Here is a 23662-nt window from a genome sequence, read left to right on the forward strand (position 1 = left end):
GTAACCGAGATACAGTTACTCGTTTCACGATGTATCATAGTTATAATTACTCGTTTCACAAAGTAACCGAGTTACAGTTACTCGTTCCACAAAGTGACCGAGTTACAGTTACTCGTTTCACAAAGTAACCGAGTTACAGTTCCTAGTTTCACAAAGTAACAGAGTTACAGTTACTCGTTTCACAAAGTAACCGAGTTACAGTTCCTCGTTTCACAAAGTAACCGAGTTACAGTTCCTCGTTTCACGAAGTATCATAGTTACAGTTACTCGTTTCACAAAGTAACCGAGTTACAGTTACTCGTTTCACAAAGTAACAGAGTTACAGTTACTCGTTTCACGAAGTATCATAGTTACAGTTCCTCGTTCCACAAAGTAACAGAGTTACAGTTACTCGTTTCACAATGTAACCGAGATACAGTTACTCGTTTCACGAAGTATCATAGTTATAATTACTCGTTTCACAAAGTAACCGAGTTACAGTTACTCGTTCCACAAAGTGACAGAGTTACAGTTACTCGTTTCACAAAGTAACCGAGTTACAGTTCCTAGTTTCACAAAGTAACAGAGTTACAGTTACTCGTTTCACAAAGTAACCGAGTTACAGTTCCTCGTTTCACAAAGTAACCGAGTTACAGTTCCTCGTTTCACGAAGTATCATAGTTACAGTTACTCGTTTCACAAAGTAACCGAGTTACAGTTACTCGTTTCACAAAGTAACAGAGTTACAGTTACTCGTTTTACGAAGTATCATAGTTACAGTTCCTCGTTTCACAAAGTAACCGAGTTAGAGTTCCTCGTTTCACAAAGTAACAGAGTTACAGTTACTCGTTTCACGAAGTATCATAGTTACAGTTACTCGTTTCACAAAGTAACCGAGTTACAGTTCCTCGTTTCACAAAGTAACCGAGTTACAGTTACTCGTTTCACAAAGTAATCTAGTTACAGTTACTCGTTTCACAAAGTAATCTAGTTACAGTTACTCGTATCACAAAGTAACCGAGTTACAGTTACTCGTTTCACAAAGTAATCTAGTTACAGTTACTCGTTTCAGAAAGTAACCGAGTTAGAGTTCGTCGTTTCACAAAGTAACCGAGTTACAGTTACTCGTTTCACAAAGTAATGTAGTTACAGTTACTAGTATCACAAAGTAACCGAGATACAGTTACTCGTTTCACAGAGTAATCTAGTTACAGTTCCTAGTTTCACAAAGTAACCGAGATACAGTTACTCGTTTCACAAAGTAATCTAGTTACAGTTACTCGTTTCACAAAGTAACAGAGTTACAGTTAATCTTTTCATAAAGAAACCGAGTTGCAGTTACTCTTTTCATAAAGAAACAGAGTTATAATTACTCATAAGGTAACTAGTTACAATTGCTTATTTCATAAAGTAACAAGTTACAGTCACTCGTTTCATAACGTAACTGAGTTATAATTACCCGTTTCATAAAATAACTGAGTCACAGTTACTAGAGAAAGTAACTTACTTGTAAGTAACAAATAACACTTTAAGGCATTCTCAAAGGAACATGTTCCCACACCAGGATTCGAACCCAGGACCGTCGGTTACGAGATCTTGAGTGACACACTGGAAGCACTCTACAACCTAGGTGGCGACATGTTGGTATCGATACACCTCTTCATTTTATTTGCAGCTTAACTGATTGATAGATGCCAAGCGTCGTACTGAAGAACTGATATACCGCGTTATGTATCTCCTTAACCAACCCTGGTGCATAAAGGTGAGTGTCGTTTTTAGCGCCCAATCCCTCTAATGGGAGGAAATTCTCCCAGCGCGACCCACGTCACTGTTCAAGCAAACAATTTAGAGCTTGTTAACAGACTGAGTAAACAGCATGTCTCAAACATGATTAGTGCTCGTATGCAAAGTTGGCTAATTGTCTGCACACTGGGGCAACCAAGATGGACAGATAGACGCATGTGGCCTCTCGCTTCTAGGCTGATCGCGACGATGTGGATGGTTGATGAATTTGTCAAATGGTCGAGAAATTAACCACAAACACGGTATCTTATTTGATTGATTGAAATGAACATTCTGGACGAAAGAACATCCAATATATATAAAGCCCCAATCCCACCTACTCACCCACTTATAAATGTCCCCCATGAAGGAAGCCCCGGAGGCAAATAACGCTCCATTTGCACTTGTTATTTGACGGGGAGGATGAGTGCTCGTAGATGAAATTCAAGAACGGAAAATCACGAACAAGCGAAACGTTGGCAGAACCTCCCCGGTGGCGGTGGTGCAACGTCGTCCCCTTGTAATGAAGGGGTCCCGGGTTCGACACGCTGTGGAGACACATAGAGGTTCTGATCCCACTTTAAACTTTAGGTCCAGTCCCGATTAGCATAAAGTGGGCTGAAAACGTAAGTAACACTCGGCTGGTTGGTGTTTTAAGGCCACTTTATGCATAGATGGGCTAATCGGAACTGAACCTATAGTGTAAAGTGTGATATGAATCACTGTGCAATGTGACTCCACCTGGTATCGAACACAGGACCCCTTTATTACAGGGCGACGACGTTACCACTACGCCATCAGGGAGGCCCAAAAGTCAAGCTCAGAAGAACGACGACTTAAGCTTAACGCGCACGGGGACGCGGCAACAGAACTTCTGTTGTCTGCTTCTATTGAAATCAAATGATGGAACGCCAGCATACAGGAAAACTCGCAGAATTTCCATGCCAGAAGTCTGCGGTTTATCTTAAAGGTTATCTAGGTCTCGGAAGTTGAGGAAAAATCCTTTTTTTCCCTAGTGTCCGAAGACGGGGCCCAACATAATATATGTTCATTTTGGGTCATTGTAGGCCAGAAAAAGATGGGTTTTATTTGTCCTTCTTTGCCTTTTTCGGCGTTTTTTGGCTTATTGGTTCTTTTTAGCCATTTTAGGTCTTAACGGCTTTTTTTTTTTTTTGCAACTTCACCTTCTTTCGACTACGTTTTTACTGCCCATTCTCAATTCGAATCATCGTCAGTTTATCACCCCTTAAACATCCTTTCTGTACTAAAGAAATAGAAAAATGAAAAAACTAAATTCTGACCAAGGCAGTAATTTTATTTTATTAAAAACATAAACTAACGTAACGTTTCAACCTTCTAGCAAGGTCTTCTTCAGACTCTGTATCAATGTACTTGGTACAGAGTCTGAAGAAGACCTTGCTAGAAGGTTGAAACGTTACGTTAGTTTATGTTTTTAATAAAATAAAATTACTGCCTTGGTCAGCATTTAGTTTTTTCATAATCATGGAAACAAGGCTTAATGGTGTTATAAGAAATAGAAAAAAAAATAATAAATAAATATATTTGAACCATCCCTGAAACGAGAGAAAAACACTTTTGGTCGACAGAAGCAGGTACGGTACAAGGTCCTTTAACCGTAACTTGTCTGCAAGATCGCGCTGGAGTTGACTATTGTGATATACTGCAATGCCAACTAAGGTAAGGTTTACGAATTCCTATTTCGTGTAACCCTAGTGTGGTTAGGCCAAATATGATTCTTCAAATATGATTTTTCAAATTATGTTAATCTAAAAAATATATAATGTCTGAAAGAAGATGCATTTCATTCATATAGTTTTTTCGCACTGTGTGTTCCATACCACCAGAATTTTTTTATTTTATTATTGATTAAATATGTAATTAAAACGGAAGGTATTAATTAATTTAGATCACATTTATACGTCATTTTTTTCGTTTTTAGTTTTTTTTTAGTTTTTTTTTTTTTGCGTCTTTTGGATTCTGTTGCCGCGTCTCAGTGGGCGCTTGGCCACCGAGCAAGCAGAAAGAAAGAAAAACAGATGTATGGAACGAACAATTTACTTGACGAAACTCAAGAACAGAGCGTACAGCTAGCAGTACCTGCACCAACGCACCGAAAGGATTAACTGTTCCTGTCCCTCGTAGAGGGGACTGATAGATGCAGTTCGTTATTAATAATCCCAGGAAGCAAGGTGTAGGAGACCCGTTATTTCAGTCTTTGCCTGGAGTCCTGCCAGAGACCGAGCAGTTTCCGTCGAGTGCGCGGTTGGTGAGGACGTGATGAATTCGCACAGGAATAGCAACTCTGCACCCGTCGAAGTCAACATTGCCTTGGTCGGGGCCCTTGGGAGTGGGAAATCAGGTGCAGTATATCTCCACCAAGCGAATACTAACAAACAAAACGCGAATAATATTCGGCGTGTACTAAAACTCTCAAGGGTGTCGATGATTCGAAATGTGCTATTCGTCCATATTTCATTCAGGAAACCACGTTTATTTTACAACACCGTGCAAAATGATTTGCCACGTACACTCATTGACACTTGTGGGTTGTAACGATCACATTGAAAGTTAATGGGATTGTTACAACCCAGAAGTGTCCCTCACTGTACAAAAGGGAGACTTCAGACCGAAGAAACATGCGTTTCATGCTTTTTCGGATTGCAAGTACATGCAATTCAACACCGGCTGTTGGAATCTGAGAAACTCCCCGAATAATAATAATATTAAAAACATGTATTAAGTGTAGTATGCACATTAATTTAATGTAACACGGTTCCTTTGTGTCAAGCGGATATTTTCTCCTTGTATTTTCAAACCCTTGCAAAATAATTCCTGTAAAAAATTAGTCTAGAGATAGCGAAATCTGAAACCGAAGATGCACTTTATTTAACTAACTCTTCTTCTCACTAATGTTTAAATATAGTCAGTTATTACCAAGAACTATGAAACTAGAAGTACAATTGTACGGAAATATTATGTCTATTTTTCTTTAGTAAACCAACTCACAATGATAAAGCACTAAACTTGTGAAAATTGCAATTGACGTAAATACAATGCAAATTTTAACACTTTTTTGAGTTTGGATATTTCCTCTGTCCGAAGCGCAAAGATAACTATCGTGCTGCCACCTACAATTAGCCTTGCCTAACCAGCTCCATAGTATATTTAGTTACAATACTACCATTGTACTGGTCTCATGTAATACTCCAGCAGTATTTCGGGTTTCTCTTTGTTCCACATTTTTCAATCCCCTCTCCTTAAAAGACCTGGGGACTGGCGTACAAAGAAAACATATCGGGTACCCCAGAAGTCTTTCCCTGATTACAAACTTTATTCACATCCGCTATATACAAGGTAGAGATGTGAAAGTGGTGCCAAAATGTTGGACAACTAACCAAGTTTATTTGTTGCAGGTTTCAGTAATGTTGCTGTAGTGTAGTAGTGTCAGTGCCAAGAAATCCGGAATTAATGCGCTTGACATCGGGTGGCATCTTTCCATACAATGTTTCTTGGACTTGACAGGATTTGGGAATGAAGATAAATTCCATTTTTTTAATACCAACTTATTGATGTCAGATATTCTAGACGAAAGAATTCAAGTTCCTCTGCACTGTTATTGGTGACCGGGTCTCGTGATACCAGAGGACATGCTGAGCTTTTTTTTGATTTGTGAACATTTCCGGTTTCCTGGGCACTGACACTGCTACACTACAGCCACGTTACTCAAACCTGCAACAAAAAAACTTTATTAGTTTTCCAACATTTTGGCACCACTTTCACATCTCTACCTTGTATATAGCGGATATGAATAAAGTTTGTAATCAGGAAAAGACTTCTGGGGCACCTTGTATACCATCTCTTTATAGTATAGAACAGCATAGAAGAGGCCTCATGAACCCTATCCAAGCAAACCTTACTTCAATATACTAGTTACTATTAGATCCAGCGCGTGAAATAGTATGACAATAAAGATTTCTGGAAATGGTACTCAACAATAATAAATACAATAATATGCCACTATTGTGCTTTGCCTGTGCCACCTGGTGTTCAGGAAGTATAAAACATAACATGACATGCGGATGTAAAGTGACATGAATGACATCTACCGCCAGTTCCAAAACTAAAGAAAAAGAAGGAGGAAGTGAATTCTTGAATTCAAAAATACACCGCCACTAACCTAGAGATAAGCAAGGAAGAACTCTGACGTGTTTATCTCATGGAACAGACAGCAGAGACTCGAATCAAACAAAGCAGCTACAGAACCTGTTGGATTGTTTGGCAAGAGAAAGAATTTCATTGTTGCATCCTTTTTGAAGGTGACCTTGTGCATTTGAGTTCAAGAATAGAAACATTTAGCACGTGACTAAGTCGTGTTCCTAATATTCCCTTGGTAACTGATAGTTTTGAGAAAAGCGTTCAATTATTGACAGCTGTATTAGAACTATACAGTGCCTTTTTGTTCCGATGATGTCATTCACAGATATGAACTCATCCACGACAATTGATATGAGAGTTACTCAGTTGTGTTGAAAACTAATACATAGAATAAGGCAAATAGTTGCTAAAATATTTATCATAATATTTAATTTATAATATATACTTGAAAATAGTTAAGCATTTTGTGTGTGTTATTCTACTAAAAATATGCGTTTCATGTGTTTAAATCCTGCATATTGCAACACTGGCGTTTCACATTTCATTGATACATTAAATTAATTATTATTAATTATTAAATTAGCCAGCATTACGTCATGCGCACAATGAAGTGAAAGTGTCACTTCTGCGCACTAGTTACTACCCGTCGCTGTTGTGGCGCACGTGTGCAATAAAAGTATTTTAATTGCTAAAAAAGGATAACCTCTGACAATCTAATATTGAAGATGATGACTTCTTGTTAAATGTGTAATCTATCTAATATTTATTCCATATTTTTTATTGTCTTTACAGCTCTTACAGTGAAATACATAACAAGGAGGTTCATAAATGAATATGATCCGGACTTAGGTGAGTGTTTGCAATCTTAATTCCTATAGTTTTTGTGTTAAGGTAGTCACTTCTTCAAACGAAGGGCCATTGGTCGAATGCTTGACACTCATCGTGATTTCTCGAAGATTCTGGAAAAAGCTGAATTAGCTAATTCCCCCCGCATCCTATTATTCCTTGTTTCTAATGGTGTTGAGGAATATGTCTGTTCTGGCACTCAACAATTACTAGCTTACATTTGACTTTATCAGTTGTTACCTTTACATTAATATTTCACCTAAAAGCATTCAAATCAGGAGATACAAAAGTTAAGCATAATGAAAGTATTACTGCTAGCATATAGGGCGTGCCTTCCATGTCTTTATGCTAATCGTGACGATGAATGATGATCTTATGAAAGGGCAATCCACGGTTCAGTGGCTGTTCCATTCAAGGGGTTCTTGGAATAGTTCAGGCACACACAAAACTATTTACTAGCCTGTGCAATCTCACTATGACAAGGTACACTTATGGGAAACGATTTTATAGAGGCAAGACTGAATCCGAGAAAGAGAAGATGGGGAGACAAACAAAGAGGGAGGGAGAGAGAAGATAATGTTAAATTTGGAGTAACAAATAGAAAGGACATAAGAAATGACAGAGATGAGTGAAATGAATGATACACTGAAAAAAAACCTGTTGCAAAACGGATACAGTCAGTCAATGGTCACACTAAGTCTACAGAACATATTGGTCAACCATTACCCTCAGTGGTGTTACAATGGTGTTCATCACAACCACTTATCTGTTCAATTTTAAAATCATTGAGGTTAAAGTTGACTAAAATTTGGCGTGGACTTCCTGGGACCAATCTCTGTAGCCTTTAACATCATTTTTTACACAGAGATAGGTGGGAGGAAGAGTGAGAGATAGGAGGAGAAAGAGAGAGTGGAAGAGACACAGAGAAAAAGAGAGGGGAGAGAGAGAGTGAGATGGAAGAGAAGGAGATAGGGGAAGAAAGAGCGAGAAGGTAGAGAAAGAGAGAGGGGAGAAGGAGAGCGAGAGGGAAGAGAAAGAGAGAGGGTGATAAAAAAATATAAAGAGGAGGAAATTTTCGTGAGATAATTTCTAATTATAATTTAATTTAATATAATACATAATATGTAATAATAAGGAACCTCTCTTTATGTTTTTAGATTAAGTTAGGAAAGAGAAAGGGAGAGAAAGAGAGAGAGAGAGCAAAAGTGAGAGAAAGAGAGAGACCAAGAAGTGAGAGAAAGAGAGAGACCAAGAAGGGAAGAAAGAGAACGAGAAGGAAGAGGAAGAAAGGGAGAGGGGAGAAAGATTGAGAGCAAGAAGGGAGAATGAGAAACAGAAAAGGTGAGAAAGAGAGCGCAAGAAGGGAGAGAAAGGTAAGAAAGACAGAGAAAGATAGAAATGGGAGCGAGAAGGGAGAGAAAGGAAGAGCGGAAAAGAGAGAAGCACGGAGGGAAAGGAAGAGAAAAGAAAAGAGGGAAAAATAAGAAAATGATAAATTGGGAGACAAACAGAAAAATAAGCAAGAATAGAGACAAATGAATAAAGGGTATGGAGAGAGTAGAGAAAAGTCAGAGATAGATAGAAAGATACGGGAGATAAAGAAGAAATGCAGACATAGAGTAGACATGGAGACTCATCACTAACAGCAAGTGAACGTTCTAAGATCAGATACATTATCCTGTAACGAATACTTGTGTAATAAATTTTAACACCGCCGTAACGCCTCTAGGTTCAAAAAACTCTCGTCCACTGTGTATTCTTTGAACTTCCAATAGCCGGAGACACTCCATACATATTCATGAAGATCAGTGTCTTTTCTGAAACTCCACTTCCTTGTCTTCCTCGCCCACCGTCGCTCAATTTCCTTTCCATTTCGATCTCCTGGCAAGTGACAAACGGCGGGGGAAAAAAAATGTAAAAAATGGATTCTAGGTCAGCTTCGGCACGTGACTGTTCCTAAAGTAGCAGTTTTCCCTCTTTAGGTCGTCGAACCTGGAGGAGCACAAACAAACCAATCAAGAAAGCCTCTTGTGTGGACGATACGATTATTAGGTGCAAAAATTAGATGAGCAGAAGATTGTTATGTATATTTGGATTTTCAGTTTTCATACCCATCCAGAATTTCGAATTAACTAACTCACTCACTCTCACGCTTTCTCAAACCCGAAGGTTTATGGCTGCAGCAACACAAGCCTTCGTGGGCAAGATCTTTTCCATCCTTACCAATTTCCTCAACGTCATCCCTCCATCTACGTCTTGGCCTTTCTACAGGTCACTTACCATCAGGTTTCCCAACAAGAATCCTGTAAACTCTTCTTTCCTCTCCCATTCGTGCCACATGGCCTACCCAACTAAGTCTTCATCATTATTAGGTAATTGTTATTGTTTTCATGTTATTAACAATGGAAATATAATGTTTCTGTTTTTTGTAACTTGGATAGAACGATGCCAATTTCCATGGGGGGAGTCGATTGACAGTTTCGACCCCCCTCCCTTCTCGACACCCATGGACATAGTAAAATTGTTACTTCTCTGTGCCCTAGAAGATCTTACTCTCAGTTTTGAGAGCTGGTACAAAACAGGTTTCTGATTGGCTAGTAGACCTAAATAGAGAATTGACAAACACCAATTGGAGCTCGGTGGAGCTCGCCTTAATGGTTTCCTCTTGTAAGGCATGAGCTCCATTTTCTCGCAGTGTTGCCAACTCCTACCTACACCCTTTTTTTTTTTACTTGGCAAGGGCTAGAGAGAGAGAGAGAGACCTATAGCTGGGGGGGGGGGGAGTAATGAGCGAATGCACCTTATCGTAATTTTCCAACTCCGGCAATGTTCGTAGATCGTGACCTTTGTAAACCTACCTCTCTCGGGGGAACGACGTGCCACACACACACACACACACACACACACACACATGCGTGTCTTGTGACGCAAGCAAACAAACAAATAATAATAATTGTTGTTTTTAGGATGCCTGGCCCCTATAACCTCGCCAGGAGTGCGTGGTGCCCAACCAAAAATGTAAAAGTTTTCTAATGGCCTTCGAACGTAAAATTGATTGACGTGGGGGCGAATCTCTTCGGGGATGTCTTTCAATTCGTACATTTGCCCGTACATGCTATTCATCATTAATTTAGCCGTGTTCTGTTTGGCGTCTATTTCGAGCAGTTTGCCCGGCGGTAAAGTTTTATTGTTTTTAAATTCTTTGATTTTTTTATGCAAGGCCATAATCTTGCAGATACACGTAGCGTTTAGCGTGTCCTGTGAAAAATACACGTGAATATCTACTTCCATGCAGCTGGTGTGGGATTTGTGACGCCGCGATAAACATCAACTTTTGTGCCAGGCGGGACGTTTGTTCCGGCGTGGAATTCGCGCCACTCCCAAAGTTCACGCTGAAAGGGGAGAGGCCAGATGACTTTTGTTTCTGTGGTGTGGATGTAGGTCAAATCAAACACAGTAGTGTGAAAGCTTTTGGACAGAACAGTGAAGTTTTTGCGACTGTACGCGATTATACTACCATTTGTGAGTGTTAAATTGCTAGCAGCCTTTTGTAGGTAAGTTTTGTTTCTTGTTATTTCTCTTGCATGTGTGTGTGTGTTAATAATAATAATTTCGAGTGGCGTTAGTGAACAGGAAGTGTTGTTTTGATTAAACATCGAAATTTACGATAAACAAAACAAAAATATGAGCATACATAACGTGCGCTTGAAAAAACTATTCTTCATCGCGAATAACATAAAAGCGAGGTAACAATCGGAGGGAGGGGAGGGACGATAATTATGATTATGTTAGTTTACTCATGGTGGATGGTATTGACGCGTGTACTCTGGATTGGATTTGTTGTTTTAAGTCTACTTTATGCACAGTAAGGCTAATCGAAACTGGACCTACAGTGGGATCCGAACCACCTCCGCCGGGTATCGAACTTGGAGATTAAAATTATACAAGTGTACAGGAGAAACTTTATTTTTTTGAATGTGTTGATACTCTGGGCTGGATTTGTTGTTTTATGCACAGTAAGGCTAATCGAAACTGGACCTACAGTGGGATCCGAACCACCTTCGCCGGGTATCGAACTTGGAGATTAAAATTATACAAGTGTACAGGAGAAACTTTATTTTTTTGAATGTGTTGATACTCTGGGCTGGATTTGTTGTTTTATGCACAGTAAGGCTAATCGAAACTGGACCTACAGTGGGATCCGAACCACCTCCGCCGGGTATCGAACTTGGAGATTAAAATTATACAAGTGTACAGGAGAAACTTTATTTTTTTGAATGTGTTGATACTCTGGGCTGGATTTGTTGTTTTATGCACAGTAAGGCTAATCGAAACTGGACCTACAGTGGGATCCGAACCACCTCCGCCGGGTATCGAACTTGGAGATTAAAATTATACAAGTGTACAGGAGAAACTTTATTTTTTTGAATGTGTTGATACTCTGGGCTGGATTTGTTGTTTTATGCACAGTAAGGCTAATCGAAACTGGACCTACAGTGGGATCCGAACCACCTCCGCCGGGTATCGAACTTGGAGATTAAAATTATACAAGTGTACAGGAGAAACTTTATCTTTTTGAATGTGTTGATACTCTGGGCTGGATTTGTTGTTTTATGCACAGTAAGGCTAATCGAAACTGGACCTACAGTGGGATCCGAACCACCTCCGCCGGGTATCGAACTTGGAGATTAAAATTATACAAGTGTACAGGAGAAACTTTATCTTTTTGAATGTGTTGATACTCTGGGCTGGATTTGTTGTTTTATGCACAGTAAGGCTAATCGAAACTGGACCTACAGTGGGATCCGAACCACCTCCGCCGGGTATCGAACTTGGAGATTAAAATTATACAAGTGTACAGGAGAAACTTTATCTTTTTGAATGTGTTGATACTCTGGGCTGGATTTGTTGTTTTATGCACAGTAAGGCTAATCGAAACTGGACCTACAGTGGGATCCGAACCACCTCCGCCGGGTATCGAACTTGGAGATTAAAATTATACAAGTGTACAGGAGAAATTTTATCTTTTTGAATGTGTTGATACTCTGGGCTGGATTTGTTGTTTTATGCACAGTAAGGCTAATCGAAACTGGACCTACAGTGGGATTCGAATTATACATGTACACAGGGGGAAATTTTATTTTTTTGTCTGTGAAGGTTCTAAGGTTTTGTGAATATGTTGGAAAAGCACTAGTATATACATAGAGCAAAGTTACAAGGTTTTACGCCCCATAGGAGTCCTATTGGAAACATAATGATTAGTGCTTAAACAAGAACATTTTCATAGTTTCACACCTCTACTAGATTGGTAGAAAAATATACTAGTAGGCAATAAAATCTGAAGAAGTTTCGTGTCTAGCAAAAATAAGCTAAATAGAATTACACATGCATACAATATTTATTGTGTTTTTTCTATCTACAATCATATTTTTCTTATATATTTTTTTTTATTTTTTTTATAGGGCTGATTAAAGCACATATTTGAGGAAGACAACACCACCCATATATAAATAATCCCTCAAACTAACACTAATTAGAATTAGCTTACAAAATTTTCCTCATAAGGCATTTTTGTCTTGTAAACACTCTACCACCAACAGATCACATATAAATAAACATACCCCGAAAAAAAGGAAAAAAATGCGCTCCATGAAAAGTTGCCCTGTGTGCAAGAGAACCATGTCAAGCCAACATTTTGCAAGACATTGTCGCACCTGCGTGCCAGGCAAGCATTTGGCTGCCACCGAACCATGTCCCAGGTGCGACAAACATATTACTATTGGTCATCTGAAAAGGCATATCACAACATGCAAAGTCGTCGTCGGAGCACCTGTTCCACAACCGTCGACCAGCTCGACCAAGAGGAAAGCGGTAGCCGACTCGCCACCACCCGCCAAACGCGTCAAGCCTGCGATGAAAGCAGACCGGTCTGCTTTCGGAGGAATATTAGAAGATTATGTCCGATTGTCGGACGGCTCTTGCGATGTTCGTAGCTTTTTAGAGGAGAAGCGAGCAGAGATAGTTTCTATTCTTAGTAATGCACTGGCTACGCACTCCTCCACTAAATTCTACGGTACGCTATGTTGCACATACAAGAAGCCGACCGATGAAAGATACACTTTCTTTCATGCAACGAAAGCAAAAACGCTGCATCTGGCGGATGGTGACAGCATTGGGGAAATTTACGACAAGTTTACCGAAGAGCTGCTTGTTAAACAGGAGGAGCACGAGGCCACAGGCTCGGGCAGTTCGCTGTGCGGAGAACCCCATAAATTGTGTGTTACTTTTAGTCAGTTTGCACCAATGTCCGGGTCTAGTTACGTCGCTCTACCACCAGATGTTGCAGCAAAGAAGGCTGTTCTGAATATTCAGAACAGGGATAACAAGTGCTTCGTCTGGTCGGTGCTGGCAGCGTTGCACCCCGTCGACTGGAAAAAACAACCGCGTCGCGTTACCCACTACATGCAGTACGAGTCGGAGTTGGAGGATGCAATGGTGGGAATAGATTGCCCCGTGGCGCTTTCGGATGTTGGCAAGTTTGAGGCACGTGCTCGCAACTTACAATTAGCCATAAACATTTACGGTTTCACCGAGAACAAAAATGAGGTCTACCCCATCCGGGTGAGCAACGTGAGCAACAACAACGAGGCACGAGAAGTCAACCTCCTGCTCATGAAGAATGAGACACAACACCACTACGCCCTTATTCGCTCGCTCTCCCGGTTGGTGTCGAGTCAAAAAAGCAAGCATCATGGTAGCATAGAAGTTTGTCGAAGGTGTCTGATCACTTTTGACAACCAACAACAAAAACACCAGAGCTTACAAGGAGAAAACATCGCTGCCGAGAAGCTCGCTCGCCACATGCTATACTGCAGTACCAACAAACCTGCACGAACTATTCTACCCAATCCTGATGCGACAGAAAAATTTAGCATGCATAGCGCCATGGCAAAGCATCCTGCCATCATTGTAGCAGACTTCGAAGCCTTCCTCGAACCCCTCTCCACCTGCTATCCCGATCCCGAAGTTTCTTCCACCACCCCTTACCAACTCCACGAGGCCTCGAGTTACGCCTACGTTGTGGTGTGGCGAGACCGACGTGTTACCCCCGAGCCGTATGTCTATCGCGGTCCCGACCCGGTCAAGCACTTCTTGCAGAGGATGGTAGAGGAGGCCCAAAAAATAGGAAAAGTGTTGCTGTCCCCCAAGCGCATGCGACGACTTTCTCCTAAGAATAAGCGTAGGCACGAGGAGGCAACCAACTGCCCTGTTTGCAACTTGGTCTTCACCGACGATAACAGTAAAGTACACCACCACGACCATTATGGTACTGGTAGCTACATCGGTCCGTGGTGCAACACGTGCAACTTAAAAGCTAGGGACCCGCGCTTTATTCCCATCTTCTTTCACAACGGCTCGGGATACGATTTTCATCACTTGGTACCCCATCTCGGCTACGATGATAGTCGTATCAGGGTCTTAGCACAGAACGAGGAGCGCTACATTAGCGTGAGTAAGTGGGTGTCTATCCCCGAATTGGAAGCAACTATCGAGCTTCGGTTTCTTGACTCGCTGCGTTTCCTCCATGCAAGCCTTGATGCTCTTGCAGGCAAGCTTAGGGACGAGCAGCTGACTATCACTGCAGCTAGTTTTCCAAACTTGGATGTTGGGCTCATCAGACGTAAGGGGGTCTACCCCTACGAGTACGTAACGGACCCCGACAAGTTCAAGGAAACATCGCTCCCTCCACAGGATAAATTCTACAGTCGGCTGAGAGGCTCTAACATAACAGATGAGGAATACCAGCACGCCCAGTCCATGTGGAAAGAGTTAGGTTGTCGAAATTTTGGGGATTATCACGATGCATATTTAAAGCTTGACGTGACGCTCCTCGCGGACGTTTTGCAGGCGTTTCGCGCGACAGCAATAAACATCTACCACCTAGACCCTGCCTACTTCTACAGCCTCCCCGGACTGGCATGGTCGGCCATGCTGCTCACGACCAGGATTAAACTCCAGCTTCTTAATGATGTGGAAAAGTTACTTTTTTTGGAACGAGGCATCCGAGGCGGTATGGTCCAGGTGACGCAACGCTATGCACGTGCTAACAATCAATACATGGCCACCGGTTACGATCCCTCTAAAACAACAAGCTACATCCTCCACACAGATGTAAACAACCTGTATGGATTTTCCATGATGCAGAAACTTCCGTACAAGGGATTCGAGTGGGTTAATCCTTCGGATTTTGACATGAAAAATTTCGAAGATTGTACATACGGATATTTTGCCGAGGTGGACATCAAATTCTCTGAGAACCTCCATGATGTATTCAGCGAGTTACCACCTGCTCCAGAATTTAAGCGTTTACCTAACTCGAATCAACCCAAGCTTATCATGGATGTTGAGCCCAAAGAGAGGTATGTGCTACATTACCTGAATCTTGCTTGGTTGATGAGGCAAGGTGTTACAATTGGTAAAATTCATCGCATCCTCAGGTTCGAGCACAGTAACTGGTTAGTACCCTACATCAAAGCCAATACCGAACACCGCATCGCTGCAACCTCGGAGCTTGACAAAAACTTCTTCAAGCTGATGAATAATGCTGTGTTCGGTAAAACGATGGAGAACGTGAGAAATCGCGTGGACGTTAGGCTGGTTACCAATGCGAAGCGATGTCGTAAGCTGGTTGCAAGCCCGTTCTTTAAATCAAGGACTATTTATAATAAGCAGTTGGCTCTGGTCCACATGGATAAACCGGTGGTGCGCCTGACAAAGCCAATTTATGTTGGTGCTACTATTCTGGACTTGAGCAAGTTGCATATGTTTGAGACACATTATGGTACAATGTGCAAACATTATGATCGTGGCATTTCTCTTTTATATACAGATACGGACAGCTTGGTCTACCATGTTCGCACAGTTGATGCATATAAGGATATAGCGTCGATTCCACCTTTCATCGAGCTTTTCGACACATCAGGCTATCCCCAGCCGAACCAGTACGGCATCCTGCCCCGAAACAAAAAAAGTGCCCGGTAAACTCAAGGACGAGAAGGACGGGGATGTTATTCTTGAGTTTGCTGGACTTCGGGCCAAAGCCTATGCAATTCGGGCCGGGGGATCTGTCCCCAAGAAGGCCAAGGGTGTAGGTAGGCAGGTTGTACAAAAGCATCTCGCATTCGAGGATTATGTTGAATGCCTGAAAACTCGCTCACCTGTACTACGAAAAGAGTATCGAATCCAGAGCGTCAACCATAAATTGACAACCAACATTGTCAGGAAGATTGCTTTGGATGCGCGCGATGATAAGAGGTGCATCCTGAAGTGCGGAATTCACACACTGCCGTGGGGGCACTATCGCTTAGCAGAAAGCAAAACCTGCAACATATGCCCATCTTCAACAGAAAATTCATAAAAACAAAACAAAAAAAAAAAAAATCATTTTGTTACTCAGTAAAAAAAAACAAACACTTTGACTGTCATTACAAAATAAAACTTTGACCGTATCCTTAAATAACCAGCATGCCTATGAACTTGTTCGGTTTCAAAAAACAGATCATCATGGAAACTGCACCGTCCATACCAGATCATGAAGTCTTACCTTCTGTGTTACCTAAACTCAACGGTCTGTTGATCATTCACCTCAACAGCATTTGGACGAAATTGGATGAAGACGTCGGCAAAACTTTTTACATTTTCAACAACAATTTACATTTTTACGAAATTCCGATCGACGGGAAACTTCAAATCACCGTGAATCCGGAGAACGCAGGCGAAATCAAAATTTCTACCGGCAAGAACATTTTTCGAATCAAGCACGACAAGATGCTTTCTAACATTACGTACGATGTGTCTGCAGGAGATTATTTTTACATGGAACTCCTCGGAGATTACGACAAACTTATTCCTCTCTTCGTAGAATTACGAATCGTCTATCCTATTATAAATAACCGTTAACCAAAAATGCCTAACGACATTTTCGGCAACACCAAGCGTGTAGACCACGCAGAAGAGATTCTCATGTTGGACATTCGAGTTAAGAAGTTGAGGACCGATTTGATCGCTTTGCAGGAAACCTTAAACAAAAGTTTAGAGTCGGAAATCGCTACGCTCCAAACGCAATGTCTCGACCCCATTCTGAAAATCGATTCCGAACTGAAGACGCTGATAAAAAATTATGTCGACGTACCTTCTTACGACAGCGTTCAAAATATACAGTTGAGCGTGGATTCGCTTCAAAATGATTTGGCCAAATTACAGCAATTTCAATCGAAAAATGAAGATTTGGAAAAACTGAAACTCGAAATCGAAGAACGAACTTCCGCAATAGAAAAGAATTTCTCCGAACTTCAAACCGTCGTGAGCGATATAGACGCAGAACGCTTGCATGTCGTCGTTTCCAAATTACAAGAAGAATTCACCGGCACGTTGGAAGAAATTAAATCCAAGTTGCAGACTTTGGAAGATACAATGACGAACCTACCATCGTCGGACGAACTGCAGGTCATCGGTAAAAGCGTCGCGAACATAAAAATTCAATTGGAGGCCTATCAAGATTTCGAACACATTCAAACCACCATCGCTACGCTTCAGGCGTCCTTGGAATTGATCAACGAAGAAATTAAAAATATTCACGCTGAAGCGAGAGCGTTGACGAGCATTCAAGACACGTTGAGCACTGTTCAGCAGAAGATCGAATATTTAGAAAATTTAAACGTCGAAACGAATCTCGCTCATTTTCATCACGTACTGGACAACATACAGGGTGACTTGGAATCGTTACGAACGAGCGTGCCTTCGAGCGAAGATTTGGAAAAATTGAAAACGGCGGTGACGGCACTATCAGATTCGAGCGACATCAAAAGTTCGTTGAGCGATCTCGAAAGTAAAGTGGCCAATCTCCCCACCTCCAAAGAATTGCACGCTTTGAAAAGAAACATATCTCGAATGCTGAAACGACTGGAAACGGAAACGGCGAACGTGGAACAGATTCGAGACGAACTTGCTTCGCTGGTGTCGACGCTGCCCACTTCCCAGAGCGTAGCCGACCTTCACACGCAGTTTACAGAGATGCGAAGCATCGTGAACGATCTTACCGAGAAGAGCTCGAAATTGAATCAAGTCGAGAACCTTCAGAACATCGTCGTCAACATCAGAGATCAAGTTGGAGTGCTGGAATCAACGCAGGAATCGACGCTGGCCTCTTTCGGTGCCAAGTTGCAAGAACTCAACGAAAACTACAAGCAGTTGAACGTGGAAGTGAAAATCAAACCGTCGTTTTCTACCGTAACGGATACCATAGTCGAGCATTTGCTGCCCATCGAAAATAAACTCGGACAAGTTCACAGTAATCTGCTCGGCGTCGACACTAAATTCGCTAAACTGCATTTTCTGCAAGCCATCGAAATCAACAGCGTACCCAATCAACAGAGAATCTCCACGTTCGTCGAAGGTAACAAACTGTACATGTTGCATCCTTATCATCCGTACTACAAGTTTCTCCTCGATGGGACAATTCAGATAAACGAATTTTCGTACTGGTCTCACGGTAGAAAAGCTAGCGTTCCCACCATGACTTTGATATCGAATCGTGGTGTCCAGAAAGCAGGAAACATTCCTCTGGCACGTTGGAACGAAACGCGCAACATATATGAAATACACGAAGACGAAGATCTCGCCGTTTTCGACGTGAGTGCCGGCGATAAGCTGATCATTCAGAACACGAGCGAAGTGCCGCCCTCTTTGAATCCCATCACGCTTGTGCTTCTCTTGAAACGTAATCTCTAAACAAAAAAAATGTCAAGGCAAGCCATCGTCGAAGAATTGCATAAACCTGCACGCCGTAACTACGAACGTTTGGCTGTGGTAACCAAGGGCATCGACGACCTCTGGCAAAGCGACCTCGTGGAGATGAGCAGCGGCAATTTGAAAAACATACATAAATGGAACAAGGGCAACAAGTACCTTCTCACCGTCATAGACACGTTTTCGAAATTCGCATGGGCTCTACCTTTGAAGGCGAAAACGGGAACGTGCGTCACGGAAGCATTCAAGACAATTTTTCGCGAAAGCGGCGGCAGACGACCACGGTTTCTGCAAACAGACAAGGGTAAAGAATTTTACAACGCCGTATTCCAAAAGTTTATTCAAAAACACAAGATTCGACATTATTCGACTTTCAGTCACGTCAAAGCCAGCGTCGTGGAAAGATTCAATCGAACTTTGAAAACACACATGTGGAAACGATTCACGCTTCGGGGAAATTACAAATGGGTCGACATCCTGCCGGAACTCGTCGACACCTATAATGAAACGGTACACAGAACGATAGGCATGAAGCCAGCTGACGTTACCAAGTCCGACGAGCAGCGTTTAATTTCTACCGTTTACTGTCCAAAGTACACACCCACGACAAAAAAAGCTAAATACAAAATTGGAGACCGGGTGAGGATCAGCAAATTCAAACGCACCTTCGAGAAGGGGTTCACAAAAAATTGGAGCACGGAACTTTTTACCGTGGTTCGAGTTTTACCTGGAAACCGACACACGTATATAATAAAAGATAGTAGCGGCGAGATTTTGAAAGGAAGATTTTACGAAGAGGAACTCTCTAAAACGAAACACCCCGACACGTACCTCATCGAGAAAGTATTGCGTAGGAAAGGTGACAAACTGTTTGTCAAATGGCTGGGACTTCCGGAAAAGAGTTGGATCGACGCGGACGAAGTGATCTTGTGAGTACGTGGAACGTGGTGAAGCGTCTACCGGATCCGGAAAGTCAAACGAAGAAAAAGAACGGCGAGTTGCTTCCCGACAGCATCCGCTGTCTGATCGTAGGTCCTTCGGGGTGTGGGAAAACAACACTGCTCGTGGACAATTTTCTCCTCGCACCGAATTGGTTAAATTGGAAGAACAGGTACCTGTACGTGTTCTCGAAAAGTTTGGAGCAATCCAAATAGCAGCAACTGATGAAACTGTACGATGGTCTGGACATTGCAACATTCGCCTCGGAAATAAAACCACTCGACGATTGTCGTGAAAATTCAGTTGTTGTGTTCGACGACGCCATCCTGGAAAATCAAAATGAAATTCGCAACTTTTTCACGCAAGGTCGTCACAAAGGAATGGATTGTTTTTACCTAGCTCAAACGTTTTCCAAAATTCCAAAACAGTTAGTGCGCGACAACGCCAATTTCATATGTTTGTTTCGTCAAGATCACACCAACCTCAAGCATGCGTACGATGACTACGTAGGCGGAGACATGAACTACAATCAATTTTCGGAAGGCTGCTCTACTTGCTGGAACGGTGACGATTTCGGATTTGTGACGATCGACATGACGAGAAAACCCAACGATGGAAAATACAGAAACAAAATCAACGATTTTCTAAACGTTGCAACGTTGTGAGAAACGACGTATATAAATAACGTCATGACGAAACGAAAAATCGAGGATGAAAATCTCAAGCTTCGCGATTACCTCGCGAAGCGCTTCAAAGGTTGGAAATCCGAGAATCGCGGATTCTACGAAGAGAAGAAACGTCAGGATCAACCCGTGATCGATGCCATCAGCAGTCTAGGTAAAGAAATTAAAAGTGTCACGGAACAAAATAAAAATTTGATTAATGAACTCGTACCGCTCGCAGCTAAAAGTTACGCCGTACCCACACCCATTTCGAGCATTCCTTCGACGCCGTTCGAACTGAAGGATGCACCGGCACGACGTCGAGCCATTGGTAGCACGTCGTCTTCGGATAAAATCGAGTTGGGTCCTTTGGCACGAGACTACCTGAGCACGGGGAAATTCGACAAGGATGAAGTGTTCGGATTGTATCCCAGCATGGAAACCAGCGAAGGCGGCGGTGTGGTGTGGAAGATTGGGAAATCGAAGGTGACCTTCGAAGGCAACGACATTAAAGTCAATTTAGGCGACAAGGACAGTTGGAACAGGTATCCGGGTACGGTGGGACTGTGGGAACTCGTTGCCAAAAAGCAGCCGAAAGATTACACCGACGAAGATTACCAGAGTTACAAGGAAATTCTGATCATGACGGATGCCTTGTACCAGAACAACGACGCCTCGCAGAATAGGGTGAAATCGAGCAGCGGCGAGAAGTACAGGAATCTCATCAAACCGATTTGGAACCAGGTCAAAACGGGCAGCGGCGTCAAACGCTACAACACGTTACCCAAAGAATTCGTTTGGGTGGACGACGTTAGGAAACTCGTGGACCGATTGTTGGTGATAGCCGGCGAAGAGAATGCAGGCAACCGTAATTTCTACAACGAGAAGGTTGGCATCGTGGACATGATCAGCACGAAACTTTCCAACTTCATCGTGAACGACGACAAGGGCATAGGTTACCTGATCAAAATCATCAACACGCTGCCTCCGAAATTTTGGAACGTGGCCGAAGGAAAGGGACTCGTGAACGACATCATCAACAAGTTACCTTTCGAGATGCATCTACCTGGCTACCAGTACTGCGGACCGGGTACCAAACTCGAGAAAAGATTGGAAAGAGGAGACAAGGGTGTGAATCCGTTGGACGCGGCATGCAAAGATCACGACATCGCCTACAACACCACGCAGACGGATCTGGACGCACGTCACGAAGCAGACAGAAAGTTAGAGCACGCAGCTTTCGAAAGGTTCGTGAGCAGAGACGCATCGTTGGGTGAACGGGTCGCCGCACTGGGTACCACCATCGCCATGAACACGAAACAAAAATTGGGGTGGGGTATATAAATAACATACCGTAAAAAAAAAAAAAAAAACAACATGGCTTGCATAACTGATTTGCCACCCGAGCTACTATCTAAAATATTCAAAAAAGTAGTAAACGGAGATGTTAATAAACTTGTAATCATAGCAAGAACAACGCCGGAATTTCGCATCCCTTGTGAAATAGTTCTCAAGGACCATCTTCGGGAGATCAGCGGCCTGAGGTGTGGTGATCTCAACATTCTGCTTTCGGCTGCAGGGGAGAAATTAAACGATAGGTTAGATGAATTGCACGAGGCGATGCAGGGAAGAAGACGGTACACAGTAGATTGGTACAAGTCTGAGCAGGAGAAGAAAAATATCATTACGCACATCATCGCGTTCTCCGAAGCACGGACTTTCTTCCTCTGTTAAAAAAAATAATAATATATATACGATACAAATCGCAAAAAAAAAAAAACTTGATATATAAATAACACACATCGTGAAAAAAAATAATCTTCGGTATATATAAATAACACACATCGTGAAAAAACAATTAAATTTCTCTCTAACACTTTGAAATTTTTTTTGATATGACGACCGAAAAAATAAGTGATCTCCAAGCATTAAAACAAATGCTAAATTTGTCAGTCGAGTATGTAAAAATTCAGGAATTGGAAGTCGACAAACCTTACACGATAACTTCCGGTTCAATCGTTTCTACCCAGTATGGTCCCAAGGTACGCCTGTTGCTCAACGCACAATACAGTCTATTTTTACCAGATCGATACGCTAACATGTTATCCGATGAGAAGCTATCTATTTTAATCGAGAACAAAACTCGAATCGTGTACAAGGGGACAAAGGAACTTCTTGGCAAGAAAACGAAGCACGTAATAGAATTTGTGTAACGACTGCGAGGCCTTGAAAATATATAAATAACATACCGTAAAAAACTACACAAGAAAAAATCTCAGAATATATATATAAATAACATACCGTGAAAATAACACATAGAGCATCAACATGAAGCCCAAGGGTGTCGTGTACCAGATACCATACTCCAATCTTAAAAATCTAGGTGCCCTCGATGGGTTACTCACCAAGAAACAACGCGAGAAGAAACGTTCTTGCTTGTCGAAAGGACACGGAATGAAATTGCTGCTCAGCACACCTCAATTGAAAAGATTGCAGCGTTCGCGGAAACAGCAAAAGGTCGGAGGTTTCATATTCAGCATCCCGGCCATCCTGGCAGCATTGGGGGCCGTTGGAAGTTTAGCCGGCGGAAGTGCCGCCATCGCGAAAACCGTCATCGACTCGAAGAAGAACAAGGCCGAGTTGGAAGAACAGAAACGTCACAACCTGGCCATGGAGAAAAGAGGCAAGGGTGTGATGAGAAAGTTTAAAAAAAAGAAACAGAAGCACTCACCAACCGAGACATTGAATCTCTGATCGAACCGTTACAAATCAAGCACTTCAGAGGAGTTTTCATGTCCGACTCGTTACCTTCAACCGTCAAAAGAAGAGAATGCGGAGTAGTCAACTTGGACGGTCAAGAAAATCCAGGCACGCATTGGATATGTTACCACAAAAACGATAATGATAAAGCATTCGTTTTCGATTCTTTCGGAGGCGTTCCACCTACAAATTTAATTCATTATCTGAAAACGAACAAAACCTCCATATACTACAACGACGAACGCATTCAAAATTTCGGAGACGTGAACTGCGGCCATCTCTGCCTCTCCGTGCTCGCGTTTCTCTCTAAAATAAATAACCCTACGATCGAGGATTTCCAGAAAGCACTGTGGAACCTCAAACAGCATCACTAGGATGGGCGTGTTCCATCTCACGAGCGAATCTTCAATCTTGAAACTCACGCTGCACGACGACATCGTCTATCCTAAATCCGTGGCTCTGCGTGCATTCTACAGCATGTACCTCATACCTAACGTCACGCAGCACAACAACAAAATTAGCGTCGGAAGCGAACACATCGTCGTCACGCCAGGCCAATACAATCTTTCCACTTTGCAAGCTCAATTACCCAAAGGCACGTACTTTTCTCAAAATTCGGTCACGCACAGAGTGGAAATCCTATCCGCTACGGAGACCGTGGACCTGGGCACCATGGGAGAACTTTTAGGTTTCGAGAACGACACCAAACT

At 42.2% G+C, this 23662-nt stretch overlaps 1 protein-coding gene across 1 annotated transcript in view; it reads left to right on the top strand.

Annotated features, from left to right (window-relative positions):
- Positions 1–4043: 4043 nt before the first annotated feature.
- The window catches only part of LOC146002906 (ras-like protein family member 12), a 157165-nt gene continuing 137546 nt past the window's right edge, over positions 4044–23662 (top strand). Inside the window, exons 1-2 of the mRNA XM_083141004.1 lie at positions 4044–4141; positions 6730–6786. Of these exons, the coding sequence (XP_082997130.1) occupies positions 4060–4141; positions 6730–6786 (139 nt within the window). The 5' untranslated portion in view covers positions 4044–4059. The remainder of the gene's footprint in view (positions 4142–6729; positions 6787–23662) is intronic.

The sequence above is a fragment of the Lepisma saccharinum genome, chromosome 19 (genome assembly GCF_977018435.1).
Source record: "Lepisma saccharinum chromosome 19, izLepSacc3.1, whole genome shotgun sequence".
Lineage (NCBI taxonomy): Eukaryota > Metazoa > Arthropoda > Insecta > Zygentoma > Lepismatidae > Lepisma > Lepisma saccharinum.